Source organism: Branchiostoma lanceolatum, chromosome 7, assembly GCF_035083965.1.
Source record: "Branchiostoma lanceolatum isolate klBraLanc5 chromosome 7, klBraLanc5.hap2, whole genome shotgun sequence".
Classification (NCBI taxonomy): Eukaryota; Metazoa; Chordata; class Leptocardii; order Amphioxiformes; family Branchiostomatidae; genus Branchiostoma; species Branchiostoma lanceolatum.
This window is the reverse complement of record NC_089728.1, coordinates 8511097-8538703: the sequence shown is the minus strand read 5'-3', so window position 1 is coordinate 8538703 and position 27607 is coordinate 8511097. Positions and strand designations below refer to the sequence as shown.

Sequence of the window (27607 nt, the reverse complement as noted above, 5' to 3'; positions counted from 1 at the left end):
GACCTCTTTATTTGCCATGGCAGGGTTGAATAGCTAATGTTTAGAATTATATGTCCTATGCCTTGGTATCCTTGAGACAGATCTATACCTTCTCTGCCATAATTCAATTTCTGCAGAAACCACTAAGGATAGATAGTATCAGGTCTTTCCTGGGGTGTGTGGAGGAAAAGCAGACCATCACCACTGGGCAGATCAACCTCCATCTTTGCTCTTATTGGCCAGGTCAGGCTTGTCTTATTCCATTTACGTCATCGGAGCTGCAGGGTACAGCTCCCTCCCACAACGCTGTGGATCATTAGCATGAGAAAAGCAGTGGGTAGTCCAGCAGCAACTACCACCCTCTGCCACCCGCTTCTTATGGCACGGTTTCGCCCGCTGCAAATAAAGACTTTTTCTCCTCCTTTTTTTTTTACACAGATGGGAAGCTAATGGGAACAAAGTGGAGTAGGGAAATCATCCTACCTGTCCCTAGGGGAGGATCTCCTTGCCCTCACTACTTCCCACTCAGACCCATTAAACAATTTACGGCTCCAGAAACAATTACGATTTACTTCCCCTGGCCTATCGCAGTCCATAAACCAAACCACCGCGCCCAAAGAGCTGTCCCCGCTAAATTCGACGAAGTTGGCTCTAATCAAATTTCGCCGCTGCAAACCAATTTAGTGGGGGCTGGGGAGACCAGTCAATAATCAGGCAAGTGCCTTTTTCTTATTGCTGTACATAAGGTGCATCATTACAGGGCTGCGTCCATTTGTTAAGCAAAGAAAGTGGCCGAAGATGCTCCCGTATGTGACCTGCTAAGTTGATAAAGCGAAAAGCAGCTAAAAATGCTGTCCTAACCAATTTTCTTCTGAAATCATGCCTGACTTTTGTGGCAGCCACTTGCATGAGAAGATAAGTTATACCTGTCCCCCCTCCAGCTAAACAGCGAAAACATCCACAACATCTTCCTCTTTCATACAAAACCTATAAAGCCTAGTGATTATGGCTTTATTCTAATGACAGGTCCATCAAGCACAGTAGGAGATGCAGAAGTGCATCTCTGAATATCAGTGGCACAAGAGAAACAACATCAGGTGTGAGTAAAGGACAGCACAGCCAGAAATACTACTAAGTTACAGTTTTATGTGTCTTTGTAATCAACAATAATAAAGTATCAACAAGCAACTTAGTTGCAAGTCTTTGTTTCTTCTTGGAAGAAGTTTCTGGAAATAACGATCTGTTCCGTCTTTTGAACTGCAAAAGCTGCAGTTTTCCTTGCTTCAAGGATGGGCAAACCATACCTGATGTCTAAACCAGGACCAAACTTCTTCCTATAAAGAAAGTTCTCCTTGTTAAATTCAGTTAATTGGTCCTGCTAATCACTACTAACATGACATCCTGGATTTTCTGTAATTCCTGCCATCTCCTTCAGGCCATGTTACTGCTAACAGTCAAGTAGCAACATAAATAAACATGGACAACCATGCTACTTCAGTCATGATACCCCTGTGATAGCCTCTGACAGCACACTGCAAGGGATACCTGTGTTGTAGTGTTCAAGTTGATCGCACTTGATCACCATAAGCTGATTAAGTGTGTGAACAAGCCTTAACCGTGGAGTCATCTGGCATTAGTAGATTAGGGCCTTGACTTTGATCGCTTGTTACCGTGTAATCCCCCAAGAAAACATGCCCTGTACAATACCAATTAGCCCTCAATTATACACTTAACAAGGGCCCCTCGGGAGACATTGGGTGGGCTGCCAAGCATACCAGCGCAAGACTTCTTCAAGGAGCATGTGTCAAACAGCGCAACAGCCATAGCTTGTAACACCGCGTGTCGTGTTACGAGACTGGTAGAACGCCATATACCAACAGGTCTGACAGTTTGCTGTGACAGGTCGGACTTCCACCGCAGCGGCCAGTGGTTTGTTTGACAAACAGCAAGGGCCCGAAACAGTAGATTCTTACTTTTCAAAGAGTCGAGCCACTTCAGGTGGAGTGGTTGACAGGCTAGGGCAACAAAGCATTTCATCCTAAGAACATCAATTGTTGGACACAAAGCACGACATTTCTTAGTCTTCTCCTGACAAGACAGCAGCTGCAGATCAATGTTGTAAAACGCTAAAGTTTCTTTAGATCAAAATAAAGTACAGGTAATGGTTATAAATGGAAATGCGTGGACAACATATGAAATTTTTTTAGCTTCTTGGTTTCAAATAATGAATATCATTACCTGTATGATGATGATTACCTGTATGAAACAAAATGTATCATTCACTCTTGTCTCAACACATATTTGAAACAGAAATCCTGAGAGACTGTGCCTCTTCCCTTCAGAAAATGGAAACACTGCACACTTGGTGCCTTTGCCTGATGGTTGTGGAATATATGATGCATGGTGGATGCAAAAACCACCAAGCCAGGACTTATCAGCATATGCAGGAGTGGAGGGATCAATTTCTTCATCATTGTACCGAAAACGGGCGGGAAGAGCTATTTCATGCATTGAATAATTTACTTCGGGGAACATTTTTTTTTTACCAATAACATTCTGAGTCGCCAGTTGTAACTGGAAAGTAGCTGAGCCCCACCCAAAAATATATTTTCCCAGGTAACTCAGCAGAGAATTGTGAGGGGTTCTGTTCTACTACATGGCTGTATCAGCTTTTTCTTGGAACAGGGGGTAACATGGTCGCTGGTGTGAATGATTACATCCCACAAGCACTTCTCCTCCCAAAATCCATACCTACAGCCCCAGCAAGCGCAATCCGCCCGAACCATCTCCTGCAGATTTGCAAGTAAATTACATCTCAAATAAGCTCAATATTGGCTGAGAGGCACTGCAAGATGGGATTGGTGGCTGGTAGTAGTGTAGCAGAGCTGTTCATAGGGGCATGAGATATCTGAAGATGAATGATTGCAGTGCAGAATGACATATGGATGTCAATTTGGAATAGCTGGGTGGTGCTAAATGAATTATAACAGTCCTGCTTTCTCCACAATCGGTCCAAAGGCAAATAGCAATTTCAGGGTCAAGAGCACTCCAGACAGCACATAGGAGCAAAATTGCATTTAGGCAAAAGGCTCAGCCGTGAAACAAATGGCAAAGTGAACAAGAACTGTCTGGGAGGCAAAGTGACAGATGGAAACAGTATAACAACACAATGATGTGTGTCGACCCAAGTCCAACCTTCTGTCCTGTGCACTCCTCCTTTAGATAAAGTACCCACTGTGTAAAATGGCAATAAAACGGGAGAGGGAGGATGTAAGTCATATGATACAAGACATCTGGAGGGGAAACCGGCAATGGCTTTGAGGCATTAAGGGGCTTGTATTGACAATTGATTTGTGCAATGGGAGAGGCAGCAGAACTAATGGAGAGAAACATGGCACTGAGGGGAGAGCCATCAATCTAATGCTCCCTCTTCCTTGGAGAAAATGTTCGTTCTACAGGGACTTTTCGTCCAGTATAAGCTCAAAGGATGAGTGCAACTGAAGACATGTTTTCGTATCTTATACCACATTAAACTGTGAAGTTGTTACTTACATTTTCACAACTTTAGCCTTGCTTTTGCTGCTCTTAGACTTGGATGCAGACTTTGCAGGTGGCTTCTTCTTCTTGTCCTTTTCCTTGGGATTGGGTGTGGAGGGTTTGGAGGACTTGGACGCCTCCAGTTGGGAGGACATCCCCGGCGGAAGGCCCGGCGGTGTCACCACCCGGGGGACCTCTGCAGCACCAGACTGCTTGGCCTTGTGCATAGCTTCGGCACAAATGCGAGCGGCTTTCTCCTGTGCCTGCTGCGCCTTGCTGAGGCGTTGGCGTTCGTCGTCATCCATGTCGTTGTCCTGGTGGGATGGCGGAGGCGTAGGCTGGGAGAACTGCGAGGAAAGAAAAGATGACATTACCATCTACATTCCGTCCAAAATCAATCGGTCCCTTTCAACACATATTCATGCCATGGGTTCATTCTTCCAAAATACAGAATCACTGGTACCTTTTGCTCCAGACAGACACAAAAACCTGACATAAAACTTGACACTATTGGAACACAGGGCTGCGTGCATGCAAAATTGTACAGAGGAATAAAATACACACAGGTCCACAGTGATGAAGGCGGTGAACATTACATCAATACATCCAACCATCAGCATTCAATTTGGGAATGAATTGTTCATGACATAGCAGTATCCCCAATAAGCTTTCGAATTCCAATATTCAAATGACTTTCTTTTGCTGCAGTGAATCTTGCTATTTGGAGTGAAGTTCCTTACAGTTATTGTTTCTCTCCTAGCCTGACCCAAAGCACAAATATTTTCATAACGTTTCTGCAGATTCAGTATTATAGACATTACTTCTTTCATGTGTTTTCACGAACCTACATTTTCTTCCTTGGTCTTGCCAAATGCATGTCTTACATGTAGTGCAATACCTCTGCACTATTCAATAATACTTCACAGAAGTATTTTCAAACAGCCTTCGAAAACAATTATCATAAAAGACCATGACGAGATGCTTGGTTTCCTATCATCATTATCAGCAGGGTTTGTAACATGTGAGGTAAATTGTTGAGTACAACTTTTTGCCATAAAACTGGAAAATTCAAACAGATGTATCTCTGATCTCTTTCTCGGAATTAAAAAACCTCAACAACCTTGGTATAATGCATGCAGCACTCGCTTTCTTGAAATTTTCTTCAATTCAATTCTTTATTCGAATATCAACCTTGCCGACATAGAAGCCTGGATAGCGGTGCACAATAAAACAGAGACTCAACATCTATCTGCAATATATATATATAGATAGATACATACATACATATATCCCTGACAATGACATAACAGGTGCCCATTATTGCACACTGGGTTTTACTGTTTGATGGTATAGTCTGATGGACTGGTGGAGAAAAGAGTTCTGTAGTCTTTTTGTTCTTGCCGGGGGGGGGGGGAAGATGGTGTGTTTGCTGTGGATCTGGAGGGGGGGACGAGGTCGTGTACGGGGTGGTCATCTTATTAAATTCTACCCAGCATGCAGAGAGGGTCAACACAACAAAATCCCCTCCAAGCTTTCTAGCTTGAATGACTGATGCTACAAATATTATCAATACAATAAAATAACATCTTCTTCCAAAACCTATGGAAATGTATGTGTGAAGGTTAGTTTAAGCAAACATTTAATCTAACCAACAATGATTGTACAAATACTCTTTTTACGAAAGTGGTTGAGGTAGAATAAACAAAGAACTTCCGTGGAGCCTAGGAGTGCCAGGTAAGAAAAACAGAAACCCCAAGTGATCCTATTAGTCCAGCTAACATGATTCTTGGAGTCTCAAACTTTTTAAGGAGTAAGTCAGCCGCGCCCAGGGAGGCCGTTTAGAAACAGAAACATGTTGGGTTATTACGTCACTCAATTTAGAATTCAACGTTTTCCTTGTTACGTCAAAACTTGAGATGACAACAAGCTGCTTTCTTGTTTTCCGTTGTGGCATTTTCTGCTGGTTTGGTATAAGCCTAAAAATATTTCGTCACTCAATTTAGAATTCACTGGGTTTTTTTTAAGTCAAAACATGAGAGGATAAGCTGATTTCTTGTTTTCTGTTAGTCTGGCCTAAGCACCAGGTTGTCAACATGGTTAGGTATTGAAATCAGAGGAATACACATCCATGGTACCACACCCGTCTGTCTGTCATGCAAATGTCCACACCACAAGACTCCACCTCTGACTCACGGGTATCAATACTAGTAATAGCCATCTTAAAATTGCCTTTTCCTCATTAACATATCAATTCAGAGTTTTGGTTCAAAACCTGGATACTCCAGTTTGTCCTTTTGTGACTGATGGATGCTGTCTGAAACGTCTGACCATTTCAAAATTTTATCCAGTTACTTCAGTAACTGCTACCTCCCTTGTCTTATTACCTGGATGTCTAACCTTAATGAGGATGTACACAGAGGTTCTTTGGGAGAATCAGCGGTCTTAAAGTCTTTCCTTGAACTGGGTTCTTTTCAAATTTGTAGGGTCTACTTTGATGATTCACTGTAGTGCGTGTCATTTAACTTTGTAAAATAATGCAGATTCTTTTAAAAAAAACATACTGTTGACTTGTTTTTCATTTCATTTAGTATATGATATACAGCCATATGAATATTTCACTGCAACAGAATTGAGTCTCAAGACATTCCAGGACGATATGAAGCTTGTAGCAACGCAAACGGAGGCTGAAACATCAGAGGAACGAAATATTTCTGCTGCAGGGTACCACCACCACTTCAATCGATTCCATCCCAACCCCCTGGCAACCTTGCCACTGAGCAAAACAAGGGATAACGTGACTCTGCCAAGTAGGAGAGGGTCAGGGTTGGCATGGAGTTGTCATGAACCTTGTGACCTCTAGTGCACTCCAGACAAGGTCACTGCTGGGGGCAATCACCTCTAAAGGAAGTAGGGTCTCTTTCTCCCAAACTTGAAAATTCCACCAGCTTCAATGGCTCAACTATGAAATGGTGCAGTCTTTGCAGAGTGCAGTAGGTACTGCTTACAGCAGGACAAAATATTGTTAGCAGCAAGCTTGGGTTGCTACAGAGGGAAGCTTTGCCAAACATTTCTAGACAGTCAGAATGTGACCTTTGTATTCTTACAAATGTTACGAATATATTTTTGAAGCCAGATCTGCTGCTATGGTTATTTTCTAGTGCTATTGCAACATTTATCGATACAAGTACTTGTTAACTAACATGTATATACTCACACTCACACACACACAGAGCATTTGTTTTCTACCTGACAAATTGTGGAGAGGAAAAATAAGCAAAACTTCAACTAGGTATATCTGATATCTACAAACAACTTCCGTTAAATACACGTATGTTGGCCTGACAAAATTGTCATAAATAAGGTATCTTTACTTCAAACCAAACAAACTAATCTAAATAATAATAGCGAGTATTCAACAACATACACCACTTAATACTAGAATCAAATGCCACAATTTTACAACGTTTATAGATACAAATCTAGGATACTTATTTAACTAGGCTTTTGGGAGCATTAACACTTGCCTTTTCTATAAAACAAGTTGAACGAACAACCTATCCATAACTATCCAAATCCTAATGCTACAACCTCATGTTCTTTAGCATTATGCTTTGTTCAAGCTACTTACACAAGCTACATGAGATTCTGACTATAGCAAAATACATGGGATGTTGCAAAATTGGGAAAATTCTGCTGACCTTACAGGCCCCATTTCAGTGGACTTCACTGCTAAGTTGTAGGTAAACCAGGGTTGATTACAGAAAAGGCAGTCTGCAGCTGATGAGAACGTGCTCATCCCTTCCTTCAGCTTGCAGGCTTGCTGACACACATACATTAGTTGGTATCACAGTAGCAACACATTCCTAACCTTTGACCTAAATCCAGTCTTAGCCCACATATATCATGGCAGACAGCCATGATAAAATCCTGACCACCACAAATTCTCACATCACGGGTAGAGCTCTGCCTTGACCACCAGTGTAGTAAGACTAATGTCATCAATTCTATAATATATAACTGTCAGTGAGTAGATAGAGTAGGCTGTTAGAAATAGAGGTCAGAACATAAAAATATCACATTACAAGTGGGGGCATCTGAGTTGTGTATTTTTTCGTGATGAATCTTCATATTTTGGTATTGACAATTATTTTACAACAATCATGTGAACACACTACGTACCTACGTATGTGTGCACGTGTATTTGTGTACATTATATTGAATGCTAGCTTTAATTCCTTGGTAAGTTGTAAGCATTTCAATTCCTTAGAATATGGCTGATCCAGTTTTGAAGAATTTCTTGAAATTCTTCCTTTTCAAAATCACGTATTCTGTCAACAACTGCAATAACAGGAAACCAATTTTCACCAGGAGCTGTGTTGATAAAATCCAGCTCAATGACGTCCTTATTTCATTAGCATTCAAGCAGGTAATTCAAAACATTACAACCCACACAGGAGAGGCATCCAGAGCAAACTGGATGTCTTGTGTTTATCATTACACAGTCTTTTAGCAGCCAGGAGAGAGGGGTTAGGTAAAGCGCCACTGGAACATATCTGTTTGCATAATGTATAGTAGATCCTCCAGGGACCACTGGAACTGTGTCAACCCATTTTGCAATCTGCCGCACAAAAACAACCCCAAAACAATGCCTCCTCCCTTACACAATGGACTTCACAGAGTCATGCAGCTATCAAAAGCCCTGCACAGGTGCCTCTCTAGCCATGCATCTCATGTTTTTTACTATGGACCATCCTAAAAGAGCTCAGTCATCAATTTGTGGAAGAAAAACATATTCAAAAATCGGAAAGACAACAACCTTCCCATTAAATTTGATCTTGACATGCTATCATTAATCAAACATGACACGCGCCTCTCAGGTGTAACATCATCCCTCCAATGAGTCATTTTTCAGCCAAGGTTTTTCCTAAATCCAAAATATTTTTCTGTGATTGTATCCATTAGTATATCTTGAACAGATTTAGACACTAGGTTCCCTCTGCACTAGTTTAATCATAACATTTTTGTCAAACTAAGACAGGTGAAAAACAGTCTTGTTTTCTCTACTGTGATGACCTACTTCCAACGGGACATTGGAGAACTTAGCTTGAAACACCAGCTAAAAGTGCTACATTGTTTTGTATTGTAGATCTATAGATAATACTGCACCATGCCTAGTCCATGCCTACAGACACAAAAGATGGTACGGATGAAATTCTTGATAGATGTTTTAAAGAGAGCGAAACAAAATGTAGGGGAGACACAATAACGCTGTACGAAGTAGAAAAGAAAAAAACGTGTAGAATTATTCTTGTGAAAACATGCCAAATTTATTACACTGTTAGACAAAGACATACAGGTATGTAATTACTGAAAGTGACTATCCCTTTACCTACCCTGCAATTAGGCTAACAGTAATTAGTGTTCCTGAGTTTCACATTTTATTCTACTATCACATCACTACTCATTTACTTCCTAGGTAAAGATAGCCAAATGATTTCAAGCACACTGTTACTAAAAGCGGCCTATCATCGACGACCTCGCCATTAGCCGATAAAAATGCTATATTTATATTCTTGTATCACTAAACTTTTGACTAGTAATAAAACGCTTTGATACGAGAATATCGACTTCGAAAAATGCACAACGCGACCTTGTGCACCCGCCTCACACCTACCTCTGTAGCCATTTATCGACAACTTTTGTGGAGCAAATGTGGTCCAGAGAAAAGTAATTTCTTCCCCTGCTCAATATCGCAGAAGTGTTGATGTATTGGATGGGAAGGAATTTATACCTCCCCAGGGAGCTCCCCATAAACTTTTTGCGGGGCATGGCTACGGCCTAGATGCCCTGGGCAGTTATTGGGTGAGCTGCTTCTCATGTACGCCACAACTCAAGCTGTCAGGAGCAGGACATGTCTTATCTGACATCACAACCCTGGCAAGATTAACAGCAAAATAAGGCACTTTGAGTCAAATTTATCCCTGCTCATTGTGTAGGTCATGATATAAGGCTACGCAATATGGCTGCTATCGCAAATAAAAGTGAAGTTTCTCTCACAAAATTTTTCTAGTATTCTGTATTGAATGTGATGACCATGATGTCAAATAGAATGTAATAATCAAATGTTTATGCAATCAATTAACGTGTACAAAACTAATTGCTTTCTTGCATAGTATGAAAGCAAGTTACATGTGTACATTAACTTTGATGGCTAACCAAATAGCCCATTCCGTTTTAACCCCTGACCTCTAGGAAGCCTCATTCTGAGAAAGCTCTACAGGTCAAATGCTTGTTTACATGATACCAATGGACTCTGGACTTAAACAACTTATAACATTCATTGTGAGATACAGTACCAGTCTCCCACAATCGTAGAATATAAACAGGCAATCTGACCAACATAGATTTAGTACAGCTTACAGCAGTGACCACTTCAGCAAGAGGGTCAAAACTATAAAACAAGCACAAATAACCTAACCCTCAACCAAGGAAACAACTGCATTACATCCATATGCAAAGAATCTGTCACCCAAAGTTTCAAACCTGCTGCCGCTGTGCTAAGACGAAAATCCAGCATCAAAATGTGTACAAATTACCAGCTTAGTTTAAAGGCTTAGGAATGAGAACACCAAATAGCTGCCGCTGTGTCTGTGCCAAGTTTCAACAGTAACTTTGAGATAAAATTACTTCATTATATCTCTATCTGGTAAAGCCATACTCAGTCAATTAAACCACTCTACTTAGGCTGTGCTAGAGGTTGTCAACTTACTCTACCATTATTCTTAACAACCTCCAAGGTGAGAGACAAACATAACATGCTTTCCAGACATGACAATAGGTTTCTGAAACATAAAACAAGGGAATATGTCACATGGGGATTTTCTTTCATATTGTCCAGCCCTTAGTGCTGAAATTATAGCTGAAATTATTTTTCATGTCTTTTTCCAACCACCCTTCCAGATGCAGACTTTTACTGACTCTATACCAAATTTAGGGGTGACTTCAGAGGCCCTGAATAATGTCCTCTATGTAGGTTATGTAACATGAATGTAGTGAATAAAAGGGTCAATGTTACCTGTAACCTGACAGAAAACTTACAGCTGGCTTACGTCTGCTATCTGTACTACAATTTATATGATGCTTCATACTGTGTACATAACATTGTTACATAACATATATATATGTATATATTCTAACATTGTTATATATGCTGTTTACATGCTGTATGTTGGAGTCAATGGGAAGAAAGTGACGCTCATCTTCAATACAACTGTAACAATTGACACAACTGTAACAATTGACACACAACCATTCATACACACAGTGGACTTGAATGTCTTTTATCTTCCCATTATCAACAGGTCATGCACTGAGGGGGACACCTTGGCAGGTAATATCCCCAATGAATGTCAACCACAAATCTATGCACTAACTTGACTTAGAGCTGTGTACCTAAACAAATTTTAGGTACAGGTACATGGGTTAAGGTACAGGTCCGGACCTGAACCTGTACCTAAACTACTTGTTCGGAAAATGCTAAATTTTCAATAAGGACAAAAGCATGTTTGAACTGGTAAAAACATAATATTTGATAGTGCTAGGTATTATTTTTATGAAAATACAGATGAAAATTTGACTCCAGCCATGCAAATGTGTTTTCTGTGTTTTAGAGTGGCTTTAGAGCACTGCCACGGTAAGTTCATAGTAATTTTATCTGTCAAAGTGGCCATCCCCTGAGTCAGGTCCAGTACTGATACAGTAGGGTCAGGTATTTTGGACCTGTACCTAATTGATTGTACCCGGTACTGTATTGGTACAGTGTACAGGTACACAGCTCTATATGCACTAACTGCACCAACATAAGTTACATACATAACAACAAGGGTTCTCTTCAGCTTGGAACTTTGATCTGTCCTGTGCTTTTGATGGGGCGAAACTCTTCATCAAGCACAGTTCTAAATGGTATCTCATCAGTGGGGCGTTTCTATGAGGGGGGACAAACTTTTTGACCATCTAATAAAAAGCTATTTTCCACAATTTCAGGGGTAAATTTCATATTGTTTAATCCCGATTGAATTTCCAGACATTTTGTTGAAAATGCCGTTTATTTCAACATTCTCCATCAAAGGGGCTGGAATGAGTGAAATTCGTGTGTCCCAAGTAGCAAATTTCTTAGACAGAAAGGCTGATGCTGGAGAGAGAGCCATGACAACAACTTCACCAATACCATTGCTCTCAGACAAAATTTTTGTCATCTTCTGACAAGAGTTTCAATATCAGACAAACTGTCATCTTTGGAGCAATGAACCACTGTTTGTTCAAGGCCACTTTCAGTACCGGTAACAGTAAATAATACACATGTACAGTACAGTCACACTCATTCCCACAATGCCTTGTACCAGGAGAGACCAGATGGCAACACTGAGTAAATCAATCGTTCTACAAACTAGTCTTTGAACCTAAAAAGTAAGCAAATAAAACATGGATATTACACAGTAGACTTCAAACAAATTAAACAAGCATAACTTATGATGCTAGGCAATAACAAAAGGCCACTCTTGGGATGTGAATTTGGAGCATGCAAATTTTTTGCAATATTTTCAACTGACAATGTTGTTAATGTCAATCTACTAATGTAACCAGTAAAGTCATATCAGGTCACTATCAGAAATGCCCAGAAAGAGTAAAATCAACTATGGCACATGGAAAACAAACACACAAAACATGCAAATATACATAAGACACGGTCAAGAGGGTTAATGAAAGTAACACTGTGCGGTTTAACTTTAAAGTAATAATTTGCCATAATGATTATTGATAGTAAGAAGTACCTGATTAGCCTGTTGTTGTTGTTGTTGTTGCTGCTGCTGCTGCTGTTGTTGTCCTATGTTTATCTGGTTCTGCAGCACCCTTACCCTCTCTTGTAGGTGCCCGATCTTCTCAGGGTTGCGCTGATGGGGCGGCAGGTTGTATTCGAACTGTAACTGCTGACTGAGTTGCTGCAGTTCGTAGTGTGCCGGGGTCATGTTCTGGTTGGGCTGGGGGCTGTTTGTTTGACTCTGCTGAGGAAATTCAGGGCCGACGCTGAACGGCTGCGGCACGTTGTGGCCGGTGCTGCTAGCCAGTACGCTCTGCTCCATGGGCGGTGGGAAGTTCCCTGACTGGGACTGGGGAGGGAGGTTACTCTGAGCTGACTGGGGAGGCATGAGTTGTTCTAGTTGTTGGAGACTGGATGGTGGTGCCTGGCTGGACCTAGGAACAGCCCCCTGGCTATAACCCTGAGATGTAGGGGGCCCCGACTGGAACGGGTAAGGTGCACTTGTGGGAACGTTTTGCTGCTTGTGAGCAGGATCTTGAGATGCCACTGACATTGACTGGGGTGGATAGGGATGCGGACCGGTTGCCGTCATGGAGGTTGGAGTCGGGGTACGGTGCTGCCCCATTCCTGGATATTGTGGCAGGAACTGTTCCTGACGACCCTGGCTGTTTTCCGGAAAGTGAGAAAGGCGAGGAGCCCCCTGTTCACCCTGAGGAGGCATCAAGTTTGGAGCCATCCCAGGGTGTGAGGGGTCCTGGCTTGGATACGGATAATGCTGCAATTTGTTCATACTTGTATTCACATTTATATTCATTTGCCCTGAGTTATTGCGCTGCCTCTGATCCGCAGCCACCTGGCTTGCGTGGTTAGGAGAAAAGGCATTCAAATCCCTCATCTGGGGGTGCTGGCTCTGAGGGAAGCTGGGAGGCACAGGTTGTGATGTAGGCTGTGACATCTGTTGACGCATTGGGCTCATTTGTTGTGAGGTAGATGGGTAGTGTGGAGTTGCACTTGGGTGACGTTGTCGGTTAGGCGTGGTGGGCCCAGCCGTGGCGCCAGGCATGTGCTGGCCCCCTGGCATGTGTGTGAGTCTACTTGTCCCTGTCATGTAAGGGTCGCCCTGGCCGGGCATGCCGGACCGGATCTGCTGAGGTCCAGCGGACTGGGGGTAGTGGTGCAGCCTCTGTTGTTGAGGCTGCAGTGCATAGTCATGATGGGGCAGGTATGGAGTCATCCCAGGGTGCTGCACACCTGGGTGCTGTCCTGGCATGCCATTGTAGGGCTGTGCAGGTGGACGGGGCTGACCCTGCTGTTGTCCTGGCCACAGGTTCTGGTGAGAAACCGCGGCCCCGCCATTCATTCCAGGCTGCATCCCGGGATGCATGCCTCTTTGCATAGTGTACGACTGCAAACGAGGATCAGTTCTCTGAACTTGCTGGGCGGCCATGCCCTGTGGATACTGGTGGGGTGAAGGCATCCGAGGTTGAGCCGAAGCCATTGCGTGGTGACGCGGGCTCATTACTTGCTGGGAGTGCTGCGGACTACCCATCATGCCTTGTTGGTTCATGTGGTGAAGCTTCTGCTGCTGCTGCTGCTGAGGGTACTGACCAAAGTCTCCATAATGTTGCAGTTTCTGTTGTGGGGAGGGCTGTGCAGCTTGAAGCTGTGGAAAACTGGGATGGGGCTGCTGCTGAACCATCATCTGATCCCCCTGGCCCATGTGTGGTGGCATCCCCATTCCCCCTGCGGCGGCGTGGGGGGGAGGGGGGACCATGGGCTGCATGGGCTGTCCTGCCTGTGGTGGGAACTCCCCACCGATTCCTGCCAAGTCACCCATCAGGTTGATATCGTCCTCAAACAAGCTTCCCAGCATAGAAGGCTCCGACATGCTCTTTTCCTTCACACGATCTCAAGTGGAAGTACAACACACTTGTACAAGACACACTTCCTTCTGCATGTCACATCTGGTTCTTGCCTCTAACGTAACCATAAGAATTTACCTGAAAAAAAGACATCAATGTCAGTAAGCACATAAAATCTGCTAATCCTGTAGACTCACCATAACTAGCAATTAATGTCGATTAATTGACCAGCAACTAATCCACTGTGGAAATTCTGTTGGCAGTAGTGTGGTTTACATTTGTAATTAGGAACTAAGACTTCAAACATAACAGCACACATGTAACAACTCTTCTTTCACAAAAATTACTATTAGTCACCACTGAATGTTCCTCCCAAAATTCGGCACTTTCCATTGGTGAGGAAAATATGTAGGCGCACTCCGAAATACAGTATGTAATACGGCGTATGACTCACCAGTTGTTACTACCGAACACAATCAACTCTAGAGTCCTTTGTCTCTTCAAAACACACACCAAAGTCGAAAATATTTCTACATACGCGGGAGGAAAATACGCCCAACAACAGTCATTTGAATTCTTCCCGTTTTCGTCGTTACGAAATTCAATAGTGGTCAGCTCGGGCCAGGTTGGCTGGTCCGCCGAGGCCTTTGTTTGCTCGTCTCCCTTTGACAATTTGATGGGTATCAATCAAGTCTGTCAATCAATAACTACACTAGACATTTCCAGGAAGCTTATACAACTTTGTGATGTTGAGAAAACCAGTGTGTTGCGGTAAAATTGTCAGTTAAGCCCGAAATTCCGCACAGGCCAAAGTGGACTTTGGTGCCAGCTTCGCCACCACCCGAACAAAAAACATGGCCATGTGGCGAAGACAATGGTGGAATATAGAGAATTTTGTGGTCCTATCTTTCAATGGTAGTATTTATATCCACACGTGGTCAACATACACACACGACTCTACACTTAAGAATAGTCAACACATCTTGAGAACACGGCACGGAGACTCAGATCTGCCTCAAACATGGAGCCAACCCGACAACTCCGAACAATGAAAAGTTGCGTTTGGTCGCCATGCATTGAAAGAGAGATTTTGAGAGCAGAATTTGTTGGTCCGAAGACGCCGGCTTACGGGGTAACCCCCGGGGCCCCGGACAAGGTAACCTCACACTCGCCCCTCAACACCATCCCCAACAAGACAAAACCCACAAACCCGGGAAAATACGGCGACTTACCAGCACTGGCCATGGGGAACACACGGCGAATTTTGTGCGGTGAATTTAGCGAACTTTTGGGCGGCCTTCTGCTGAGCCACGATCATAGTGGAGCGTGCGACTAGCAATTAGCATACCTGTAAGGCCGTCTGTCATTGGTTGGCCCCATTTCCGAGTGTAGCGATTGATAGACAACATTTCCCTTAATATAGCTCAGAACATTCAAAATTTACTATTTTCACACTCTTATTTGTATACAGTAATCAAATACTTCAACATTTTTGCATGTTCTTCCGTAGTATCTTTACATGAGCAGAACAACATGAAAGCCTCTGACCAATCAGCGGAAGCTTTTTAAAGGCGAGTTGTGAATCATCGTCCCGATGTTCGGCGACTACGCCGACCAATGAGAGGCTGCCAATTTGACGAAGTTCCCGTATGTGATTAGGTATTGGCATATGGATAATCAGCTGTTGTGGGCGGAGCTTCCGCTGTACGATTGATAACACGACAGCGCCTGGGAGTCAGGAAGGGGCTTGCAAGGGGGACAAAGGATTCCTACTTGGGACATTGCCAACAAAGTGCATGCTTTCTCTCGGCAATGCGAATTTCCCGCGCAAAGAAAAGAAGTCCCAGCAGAAATTGGCAGAAGAAACAGACAAGGTGATAAAGGACACGCTACGTTTCAGGTACTTTTTTAAAATTTCTATTCCGTGCTAAGAAGTAAGATGGTAAGAAATGATATTTCAAGCTATAACACATCTTTCACAAATTACTGGAGACAGGAAAAGCTTCAAATGGTGTCTACTGTCAAAAGATGTAGTAAAATAACCTGTTGGGGGACTCTGGTATGTAACTTAACCATTTCATGATATCAACGAAAGGACAACAGAACATGCAGATATTTCAATAAAAGGCAATCCATCCACCTGCACATGTATCGAAACTCGCAAGAGATTCGTCCATTGAAACTCCCAATGTACCCTTGGATTTTTGCCCATTTTTTGAAGTTACTTAACTTACATGTCACAATCTATATTTTGATGAAACATTTGGATATCTATAGACTCTGTATCCTATATCACGAGTAATACCGTCTGCTGTTATTTTGTTGATTTGCAGTACTAGTATTGGAGTGACTGTCTGAACCACGAAAAATATCAACGCCAAGAAAAGTATACAGGTAGGAGGCCAAGATGTGGTCTACTTTTTGAGGTTTTGTTTATCGGAGACACCATTTCGGTCTTCCGTCCTTACGATTTCAAAATCAATGTGTACTTTTTGAGCTTTGAAATTAATGTATGGCCATGAAGGCTTCCGTTTATGATCTGAAGATAATTTACAGTATGTCAGTAGAATTACTCACTGGAAATCATGTCGGAGCTATAGAAGTGTCTCTCATTGGTACGGGATACAAAGTAATGTCGTGCAAAATAGATAGACTGAAAAGCGGATGTGCCCTTCTTTTTTGATGCTGATACTAATGCTGTAAGGTTAGCGATCAATTTGGGTCAAAGAAGGGACTACCATCGGGTTTCAACTTCAGACGAAGAAAAATAATGTTGTTTTCTGTAATAATCTTCTGGGGAGTAAAATATCGCTAGCTAACACGACTAACCCTGTTTTCTCTTCCCTCTTCATAAGTTCATTCAATTATTCATTAGTTTTCGTCCTTTCGTAGATCCTCTCATCTTATAATCCTTGCATCCAAACCTCCTCTTAGATCTGTTTACGTTCCTTTCACAGTTTCCCCCTGCGTCACTTTTCACATAACCTCGTCACCGATATTTATCAAACATTCAGGACATCACGAAGACATCACGAACACGGTACTAAAGGTTAGCTTCAAGAATTGGAATCATATGATGGAGGGTATAAGTCACTAACTAGTCCGTGATTTTTCGCGCCTCGTGACCGTGGGCTCAAGAACCGGTTTCCAACGCAACGTCATTTGAAGCGTCAGCGGGCCAACCTACGTCACCCGTGATGTCTGCTGCAACAGGAAATGCGGGCGTGCCACACTCCGCGGATTCCGGCCTCCGTAAAAGTCACCCCTGCTCAAGCCTCCCAGGTCAGCGCCCTGATGCAATCCATATACAACACAACACGGTCGTGCTGGCCTGGATTCGTACCCAGATCCGTACCGTCAACAACATGGAGCAATCTATGTGCAATCGGAGTCATCTAGCAAAATATTACGCTTTTGACAGGTGTCTGTTGCTTGTAATATTTCCGAGTTGAGTATAACGTTACCATGGAATTGGAATGATCTTGTGTTCAGGTTAACCTCGCTTCACAGGCGCAGGTCCGGCCCGTCCACACGAATGTTGACAAGGCGTGCCAGCAGTTAAGGCCTGCCTTCCTTCGCCTGACAAGCAAGCTTTAATAGTGTTCGGTCTCAACCAATACTAGTATGTAGTGGAATATCTCAGCCGGGCAGCATCTGCATAGAATGAGCTTACTACTAGTACTATCTTTCGATGTTGAGCCCCTTTAGATAAGGCCACCGTAAGGATTTACACTGACAAATGCATGTCAGCTAGTATGGCGCTCGTGGTCTCTACTTTCATCGTAAATAAAACCTCTTTTCACCACTTGCGTTCCCAGCCAAGGGCCCTAGCCCAGGGAATGACGTATCCTCACAGATTTTACCTGATCCTTTCATGATCGAACAGCTAATATGACTGATGAGCATCAGATCGTGGGAATCATCACGTGACAAAACTTGACTGGCTGGATAGGTGTTTTCCTGCAGGTGTTTGATGGTCTATCGAACCGCGCCGGAATATCGCGGATGCGGCGGCGTGGCGCATCTCGTTGCCTCCTACGACTGACGTTCGTCTTCAGCAACAGGCTACTTCAACAGAAGCAGAATCCACAACTCTGTACATGGAGCGAGTCTGATATATTCTTAAACTCAACTCACACGCACCTGTCCTATCATCCGTAGTTTAGAGTGAAGAGGCTGAAATCTACAACTTACTGTCTAACGTTACCATTTTAGTGTATCTTTCCTTATCAATGAAAAAGTCTTCTTGGTTTGTTTTCTGTATCAGGACTCGGGAGGATGTGCAGGTCGTCTCAAATGTTGTGCCGACATTCTGAACCTGGTCGTATCAACTAAAATCACATTCCTTCCGTTACAAATTTACAATTCACACTAAGTCCTTAATTTCTTCACCTGAAAACGTGCGTATCGTATCTGACAAGGTCAGTGGCCACGTTGAGAGATACGCCTCAGCTCAAGGACAATGCCTGCCTCCCGCGTTCTGGCACCCCATTCTTATACCATCCTCGATAATACTCGTAGAATGGGGACCACCATCCATCGATACATATCGAGGTAGCATACTAATCCGCTATGCTGGCATACACCATCCTCGAGAGTATAGCGAGTCGGGGTGATGGTGACCTACTCTGGCGGGGTCACCGTCCTCAAAGTGTATGCTGGGAGTGACTAAAGGTCGTCAGATTTTCCAATATGGCGGCTTAGTGTAACGTGTTAAACATGGCAGTATTCCGCCTTTTGGACCAGAACAAACATCAAGAAGTGTACTGCTTCGAGATGTTTACAGTATCAACCTTTCACAAATTCGCGTTTTGTTTCTGAGACTCTGCTTGCCTTTCACCAACATCGATCGTGTCGATGACATGATCGGATGATCCCAGATCCAACCACCAGACGCAGCCTTTATGCATTAGGTAGGTGTAACATTATATTTACCTTCGCCAAGGTTAGGTTTCTGGTAGCGTTTTGGTATGTATGTTTGTATGTATGTATGTATGTATATGTATGAATGAATGTGGCAAAACGTGCCGCAAAAGTATCAAAGTAACGGGTTCCTCACTGGACATCCAGAATGGAAGAAAGTTCGTAATTAGCTATAGAAATCCAGGGACGAACGGCTTCATTTCCTAGTACCGAAGCCCCCTCATAAAATATATGAACCCCGCTCATCACTCGGTTGATGAACAGCATAATTGAGAAGGCCTGGAAGTATTGCATTGTCTCAATGACCTGCAGTGGCCCCTTCTCTCGGAAAGGAAGAGGAACGCCCGCCTGCAGAACGACGTACAGACAGTCCTCTTTCTTCCCACGGACAGCTGCATAGTGGAACTCCTTGCCTGCATAGATGGTGGCTGCCCCCTCCCTGGCGTCTTTCAGGGACAGGGTGACCCACCTCCACTAGACCCAGCTAGACATGTACACTAGACACCTTCCCCCGTCACAACTGGTACAGACAACAGAAACCATCCCAGTACCAGCACTACCCGTCAAGCGCAGCAGATTCATCAACATGTTGATGTTGGCTGCCGAACCACAAAGAAGAGAAGAAGTAGAGAAGTCGGCCTCACCTTTTTCTACAAACTCGTTAATAATCATATCAATATAAGCGCAGACAGTCTTCTCAAACCAGCCCAGGGGCGCACCCGGGGTAGTCACCATCTTAAATTCCAAACTCTCAACGCCCGGACAGACACATACAAACATTCGTTCTTCCCCCGCACCATCCCACAATGGAACGCCCTGCCTTGCACGGTTGTATCGGCTCCCACCGTTGAGTGATACCGTGCCAGGCTGGAGGCCTGCCCGCCTTAGGGTGGCTTTACACTGAGTCTACTTTACCCGAACTAGTCCACTTTAACTGGACTAGTTCGCCTCCCATTCCCAGTCTAAAGAGGAGAATCCGGTTTCTCCAGGAACCGCACCAGACCACATCCCAACCCTGGTCTAGTCCACATCAGCGGGGGGTCGATGCGGTTTCTCTCTGTGTGTAAAGAGGAAACTGGCTCCGAGACCGCTTACGGGGTCATGATAATGATATGCTAATAAGCCTGCGCTAGCAATAGAAGCATATTTTCCTCATTCTGAAACATTTGTGCAATAGTCATTGAAAGTTTTCGAATGTTTCAAGTGCAATGGCCTGCCACCCGTGGCTGCTTCTTCTTTGGTGTTCTCCTATGACCCGATCAATGTGACCGGCTGCAGTACAGCCAGCGCGGCGAGGAAGAACGCCGGCAGGTTCAAGCCTGGTCTTGCCTATCCCTGTACATGCATCTCATCGTCCTTTTTTTGTTGGGCCCGTACTATTTCATATGCCAGAAAACGCTTGTAGTAAACATAAGAAATATGAGAGGAGCGACTGTAATATCTTGCACCACGGGTGGTGCACTGCCCTTCCGCCTGTAGGTCTAAAGACAACCGATCCGGTTATTAGAAGTGGACTGTGTGTAAAGCCACCCTTAGCCTGGGACCTCCTCAACACACCCCACCCACCCCTACTTTGCCCCTTGCGGGGTTATCTGGGGGGTAACCCCAATGATGATGATGATGATATTTGGTATGTGAGTGGTGAGGCCTGGAAATTGTATAATGATGCCGCCCACCATCCTGGATCGTTATATAACTTATGTATAGTAATAGTATACTTCCATGTATATAATACAAGCAAAATTTGCCCTTTATCTGGAGTCATATATGAACATTTAAAGGTAAACTGTACTGTCTGCTTTGCCCTGAATTAGAGCTCTGTCTAGAAACATGATAATAACATTAATTTGTTAAAACACTTGCATAAGCTTGTTGAAATGAAAGTTGATAGAGACCCCACTGGAGGCGTTGTCTGACTAATCAACCATTGTGACATTCATGTCAATCCCCATGTCCATTTGTCTTGCTATACCCGTTTAATTTCTTGCTGTACCTTTTGACTCTTGCCATACCGTACCCTTTTTTTTCATACCTAGACATACCTGACGTCCTGGTAGTGTAATGCCCAGAACCCAGAGGTAGTGGTTTCGAACCCGGGTACGTCCCCCAGGAAATTCAATGGAGTTCCAATGTTTGAGGAAAGCCACATCTCAAGCAAGTAAAAGAACCCACCCCTTATATCGAAGACTTAGAGGACCTTCCTACTATTAGTGTGAGTGGATCAGATAAATCTGTCCAGATATTCAGTACAAATCTGGTGTGTTACGTATATGCCATGAGATGGTTTACCGGGTATGCAATACAAACCCTGTATGTAAGGTAACATTACACAGCCCATATAGCTGAGACCAAAACAAACCTTCCTGACCACTCTCTCAGCCATGTGCCATTGTATGAATCGTGCCTAATTTTGAGAACAATTATTCAAACATGAACACTCCAGACCGCATCTCACTTAACAGTAATTTTTTGTTGCAAGAATTGATCTCAATATTGCTTTGGGCGTGATTTTTAAAAGTTACAATGGCACTCGGCAGAGAGGTGGTTTGATAAACAGTAGGAATGTTAGCTTGACCGTGCATAGGCCATATGAGACTACATGTATCATTTGTCATACAGGGTATCTATATGTAGACACGAGTTTTGAGTAACAACTCACTATGACTATAGACTATAGCTATGACTATGTCCTTCATTTGGTACATCTACATCTACATCTAGGGAACCCCCCAAATAGCCCCTTCAGGGGCAAAGTAGGGGGGGAGTTGAGGTCCCGGGCTAAGGCGGGCAGGCCTCCAGCCTGGCAGGGAATGACTCAACGTTGGGAGCCGTCGCAACCTTGCCAGGCAGGGTATTCCACTGTGGGATGGTGCGGGGGGAAAAAATGAGTGTTTATAATTATATGTGTCGGTTCTTGCGTGAATGGTGTAAAACTTGAGGTCGTGGCTCCCCTGGGTGCTCCCCTGGGCTGGTTTCAGCAAACTGTAAGTGTCTGATTGTTAACAAGTTTGTAAAAGAAGGTGGTACGACATAAAATGACCGAATTATCAGGTACAGCAAGAAAGGAGTTTCAGGGTGGTGCACATGCATGCCCTCCTCTAACTGACTATACTAATTACTATAGACAAACCCAGCATAATATCACTGTCAAGGAAATTGATCATTGTATATGACAATATATTTTGTCATATTTTGGAATCACCCCTTTTACTTTTTAAAGTTTATTTGCCATCATCACCCCCCAATATGTTAACTACCCTGTACGACATATGTTTACGACCCTGTACGACATCTAATATCTATTCCCACAGTAGTCCATCATGAACTTGGTATTGTGACCGTCACTGCACACCACTGGTTCACCCTAATGTCCAAGAATAACATGAATTTGTTTGCTGATAGTCAGATTCAGATAATCAGATATTGTGCTCCAAATTTTCACTGAAAGGAGTTCTAAACTCCAGGAAGGTGGTGAAAAATGCATACTACTTTTTCAAATTCTACTGAACTTCCCAAGTAATCTCTGATTAAACAGAGGGATCTCAGCCTATGACTAAGATTGAGTACCTAGCTTCGGTTAGGGACGTCCCTCGGATAGAACGTTAAATGGAGGTCCGGTGTTTGAGGAGAGCCACACCTCAAGCACATTAAAGAACCCAATACACTTATTGAAAAGAGTAGGGTCCTTCCTGGTGTGTGTGGATCATATAAATCTGTCCAGATATGCAGCTTGTACTCTTCAGTACAAACCTGGTGTGTTACGCCTTGATGCGGTTTACCTGGTATGCAATACAAACAAACAAAAAACAATAATAGACCTGAATTGAAGATCCTAAAGCTGTTGTTTTTATTCTAGTCACCTTCCACATACATGTATGTCTACCTGTTACTCATCCAGAGTATAAATTATAATTGCCCTTCAGTGTAGTGCATTACAAGCATGCAGTGGCACAGGTGTACATGCAGAAAGTATAGTTAAATCATATGAGAACTCTAACAGTGAAAGGCTAAAAACCATCTCTTTTATAGAAACAATTCCAGGAAAGAGCAAATTTTCAAACATTCAGCTTAATATTTTTTGTTACCTTGGCCTAAAACTAGTAAAAAGGTTATGTTTTTGTCAGCATTCCTGTGTGTGTCTGTCTGTCTGTGTGTCTCACGGTAACTTGAGAATGCCTTGTTTAGTGATAGTTTTTATTGATCTTGAGTTATGATATGCCACTTGTAGGGAACTTCGTCAAGTAACATTTTCATTTCTAGAATGGAGAGGGGGGAGTGTTATATTAATTCCAGTCATTTTTTACTATGATAAAGTAACGACTTTACCATTGTCTACTTTACAAAGCAGAAATATGTCCCAAACTCTATTCGTTGTCAGTGACTTTGTAATACATGTACATTACCATGAATAGAATGCAGATGCCATTTTGTGTTGCAAAACAAATCATGTATGATGTAACATATGTGTGTGAGTGTGTATGTGTCTGTAACTGTGGGTGTATGTGTGTGTAATTGTGTGTGTGTGTGTGTGTGTTTGTGTGTAATTCTGTGTATGTGTGTGTGTGTGTGTGTGTGAATGTGTGTATATACTTGTGCATGTGTGTCTGTATTATATGTGTTTTAGTGTTTGCTTGTCATCTGCCAACCAGATTGCAAGACTGGCAGAGGATAGCCAGCAGGCATGGCAGGGGAAAACCTTTCCTGAACACTGTGTTCCCCCTACGGATTACTTAGCTATGGCAGAAAATGAGTGTTTGTGTGAATATGAATATGGGTATGTTGAGGTGAATTTGAGTGACGTATGTTTGGGGGTGTGTGTGTGTGTGTGTGTGTGTGTGTGTGTGTGTGTGTAGGTGTGTGTGTGTGTGTTGGTGTGTGGGGGGGAGTTGTGTGGGTGTGTCTGGTTGTGAGTGGACAAATTCAGCTTATCTAGAATTAGAGCTTCTGAAGAGTGATGAGTCACAGGGAAATGTGTGAAAGGCTAAACTTATGGCTATCTGCAAGGGAAAATTGCTATACAATGCTCTCTGTTATGTATGAGGTTTTTATTGTTGTCATACAATCACAAGACACAGATGCATTTCTGTGCCTATGATAAGCACTAAGCACTAGGCAATGCAGTGTAATCTAATTTGCTAACCTTCACCAGAATTATGTTCATCACAATTGTAATATTTTTGTGTTGTTGTTGCTATAGGTGCTGACAATATTCAACCCAGGCAGACCATCAATGTCATGAGATGACAGTGAACAAGAAGCTGATAATGTAGCAGTGGATTAACTGCTTCTCCATGAAGGCGCTATTTATTAACAACATGCAGTGAAGCAATGCAACGAGTCTGTACAAAATGTCAAATAGCTATTGGAAGTATACACATTTAGAAAGCTTTTCTGTAGTGCACTGTGTGTGTAATTGATTTGCAATTGGCAATGGCTCTGATTCAGATGCTTTTGAAACTATTTGTATTGAAGATAAAGTAGAAACTGTCATGTTGTGATACAGTATCATTATTAGGACAAAATTTGTAATCTATTGCAAGAGAGCAAATTGCAACATGAAACCATGTATAGAAAAGTATACATACAGTATAAGTTAACAATGGTGACAGGTGGAACAAGTGACTTTTCTTTAAACTGCTACGTAATACAATCCATGGCTTTTTTGGTATGACTTCAGGGTTGTGAGCAAGCATCCTACTTATTATATATCCCAAAATTATGTATGCTGTTAGTAACTGTAATTGTTCAAGTTTTTGACAGTTGTTTGTACCCACATATGTATTTCTATATGCAATAACACAGTACATAGCAAAGATTATGAAGGGAGTGACATTGAACTGTATTGAAGTCATTTAACCTGCTAATGAATTTATTTTATTTTATTTTGTGCTTTAACTATAGAGCTTTTCACCATAAACTGTATGTGGTCACTGTCAGCAAAGTCTGATGTATGAGATGACACCTGATATGTGTGTTGCATTAGAATACTGACTCAATGTACATGTATTTCTTTTTCTTTCTTGATTAAAGTGTATGGATTTAAATAATTTGTGTTTGGGAATGCCTCTATAAGTAGCAACACCTGTACTGCGGTGCAATGTGAACCAGTCAGAATTCCCTTCAGGAAAATCACTTTGTTGTGTAAAAAAGTATTCTATTCAGTGACTTACTAACCCGATGAAACTATTTACGGATGAGATACTGATATTGTAGAATGCCAAAGTCAAAGAAAAAGTTTGAAAGAACAAACATGAAGTATTTTGATACACCATACTCTGTGTTAAATTTTGTTCATTCTTCTTGAGCACATTATGAAGACATGCCAAACCTCTTTTCTTTATTTGCACGATCAGTTTCGAGGTTCCTAGAGGATGTCATCCATATACATGTACTTGTAATAAAATCAACATGGCCTTCATTTAAGCTGGATTTCTTAATGATCTACCCATATCAGTTTACATAGCTGTAATCAACAAGTAAAAGTTACCCTCATTTGCACATAAATCAATAAATACAAACACAGGATCATGTCAAATTGCAAAAGAAGGTGTTGACCAAGTAGACAGTTCTTGATATGGGATTCATCTTGCCAAGCTTTTTTCCTCTGCACCATCAAATAAACTGGTCTTTGAATATAAATCTGCTTTTGGAGTTTAAGTCCATGGACAGTTTTTGGATATGTGATACTGAATCTCCTGACATAATACACAGGACTTCAAATTGATGTTTGTTGTATCACACCTATATATAGATAGAATACTGTATATAGAAAGATGATGATGATGATAGAGAGAATAAAAATTATTTCTTCGAAATTCGCTGGCATAGTTGTGTATGCTTATTTCATTGCTGAGGAAATTTTTTGTGTTATAGACAATATTGACTGCAAGCGCCCAGAAAGCGAGACAACTGCAAACCTGTTTGTCAGACTCCAATGGAAAATTATGCCTATGCATTAAAATCGCGGTAGTTCATATATATCTCGCTAGGAAAAAAGACGGCAACAATACATGCTAACAGCGCCAATTTGCACTTCATTCAATTGTCGCTAGAGGAAGCTAGTACCATAATTCATAGTTTTTGGTAAATATACTTAATGTAACGCATTGAAAAGGCTTTTGCACTATTGAAATATCAAAATATGATTTTTTACGAATTTTCTAGATCAACATTGATGGATAGAAGGTTTAAATTCGGCCAACAGCGCAAATAATACAATGCGTTTCTGTACACGACTGTATGGTCGAAAATAAAGACAGATAGATTGCGTATATTTTCGAGATGAGTGAGAGGAAAGCAAAACTATTAACAGGAATGATAGATCAACATATCAGCTTACTGTTGTGAAAGTTTCAGCGAAAAATATCATTTCCTTCTCGTTTTACAAAGAAAAATGGACTTCTGTCAGATGCGGTTCAAATCGACCTAGAATCGTCTATGCGAAAGATAGCCGTTGAAAGGCGGCTTCGCTTTTGCAAGACATGGCCGTCTTGGATTTTCAGATCTCCCCTAGAAAACGACGGATTTCTCTCAAATCTTGCCAAAATGTCTATGGAAGCTTACTTAGTCCTTGTATGAATTCCCATGCGATCACCGCCATTGGTTTTTGAGTTATTAATAGTTGATTTCGTTCATTAAATTATTGCTTTCTGGCAACATCTATGAATAAAAGTTTACATTTGTCCTAAAAGATTGAGTGCAAAAACTCAGGAAGGAATAGGTGATACCACCGAAATATTTCTAGCAGATTTATATGAAAAATTCTGTCAATTTCACGATGTAAATCACTTAGTTGCGTCATTTTTATGATGTCGGACGGGGACTCGGACCTTTCGGTTTGGCACTTTTGACCGTACGTGCTCCAAAATGACGATAGTAGTATTAATAACCTGTATCCTCGAGCAGAAACGGGGAATAGCAAAACTTCTAAAAGTACAGATAGATGGGCATATTGACCTACTTTTGTGAAAGTTTGATCTACAAATATCACTTCCTTCTTGTTTTATGAAGGAGAACTCTATTCCGTAAGTTAGACAAGTCGGAGAGCGCGCGGTTGGAGAGCTTTGCCCGGGACTACGTTGAGGGTTTCATAGCTCGCCTAGAATGCAAGGGGTCTAGCGCTATAACGTTTATTAGCATATGAATCTACTTTTATGAAAGTTTAATCGAAAAGTATCCCTTCCTTCTTGTTTTATGAATGGAAACACCCTTCACCATAATTCCGCAGGTTTTCGAAACACCGTGCCTATCACATGATACTCGACAGGTGTCAGATAGCTTTTCTGATCACCAAATTTATTACTAACTTCGCCAAAAAGCCATTTTCCTAGCGTTTGTACGTATGTTTGTATGTGGTTTAGCAGCATAAATCAAAAAGCTATGCAACGTTGTCGAAAAAAACCCTAATGTACAATGCACACAAAAGACATTGCAAACAATAGAGTGAATAAATCTTCAAATCTTTATTTGTTTAAACCAACATCGCAGA

General features: G+C 42.3%; 1 protein-coding gene and 1 long non-coding RNA gene across 4 annotated transcripts in view; one reads left to right on the top strand and one right to left on the bottom strand.

Annotated features, from left to right (window-relative positions):
- Window positions 1–15558, bottom strand: part of LOC136439021 (chromodomain-helicase-DNA-binding protein 8-like) — a 43756-nt gene extending 28198 nt beyond the window's left edge. For all 3 annotated transcript variants that reach the window (XM_066434123.1, XM_066434124.1, XM_066434125.1), the window contains exons 1-3: window positions 15429–15558; window positions 12348–14334; window positions 3532–3863 (exon numbers count right to left, since the gene is read on the bottom strand). In XM_066434123.1, coding sequence (XP_066290220.1) covers window positions 3532–3863; window positions 12348–14222 — 2207 coding nt within the window. In that variant the 5' untranslated portion in view covers window positions 14223–14334; window positions 15429–15558. The remainder of the gene's footprint in view (window positions 1–3531; window positions 3864–12347; window positions 14335–15428) is intronic.
- Window positions 15559–18673: 3115 nt separating this feature from the next.
- On the top strand, window positions 18674–25935 carry LOC136439020 (uncharacterized). The gene is made up of 2 exons (XR_010756482.1): window positions 18674–19109; window positions 24317–25935. It is a non-coding gene; the product is annotated as an uncharacterized lncRNA (long non-coding RNA).
- Window positions 25936–27607: the final 1672 nt, after the last annotated feature.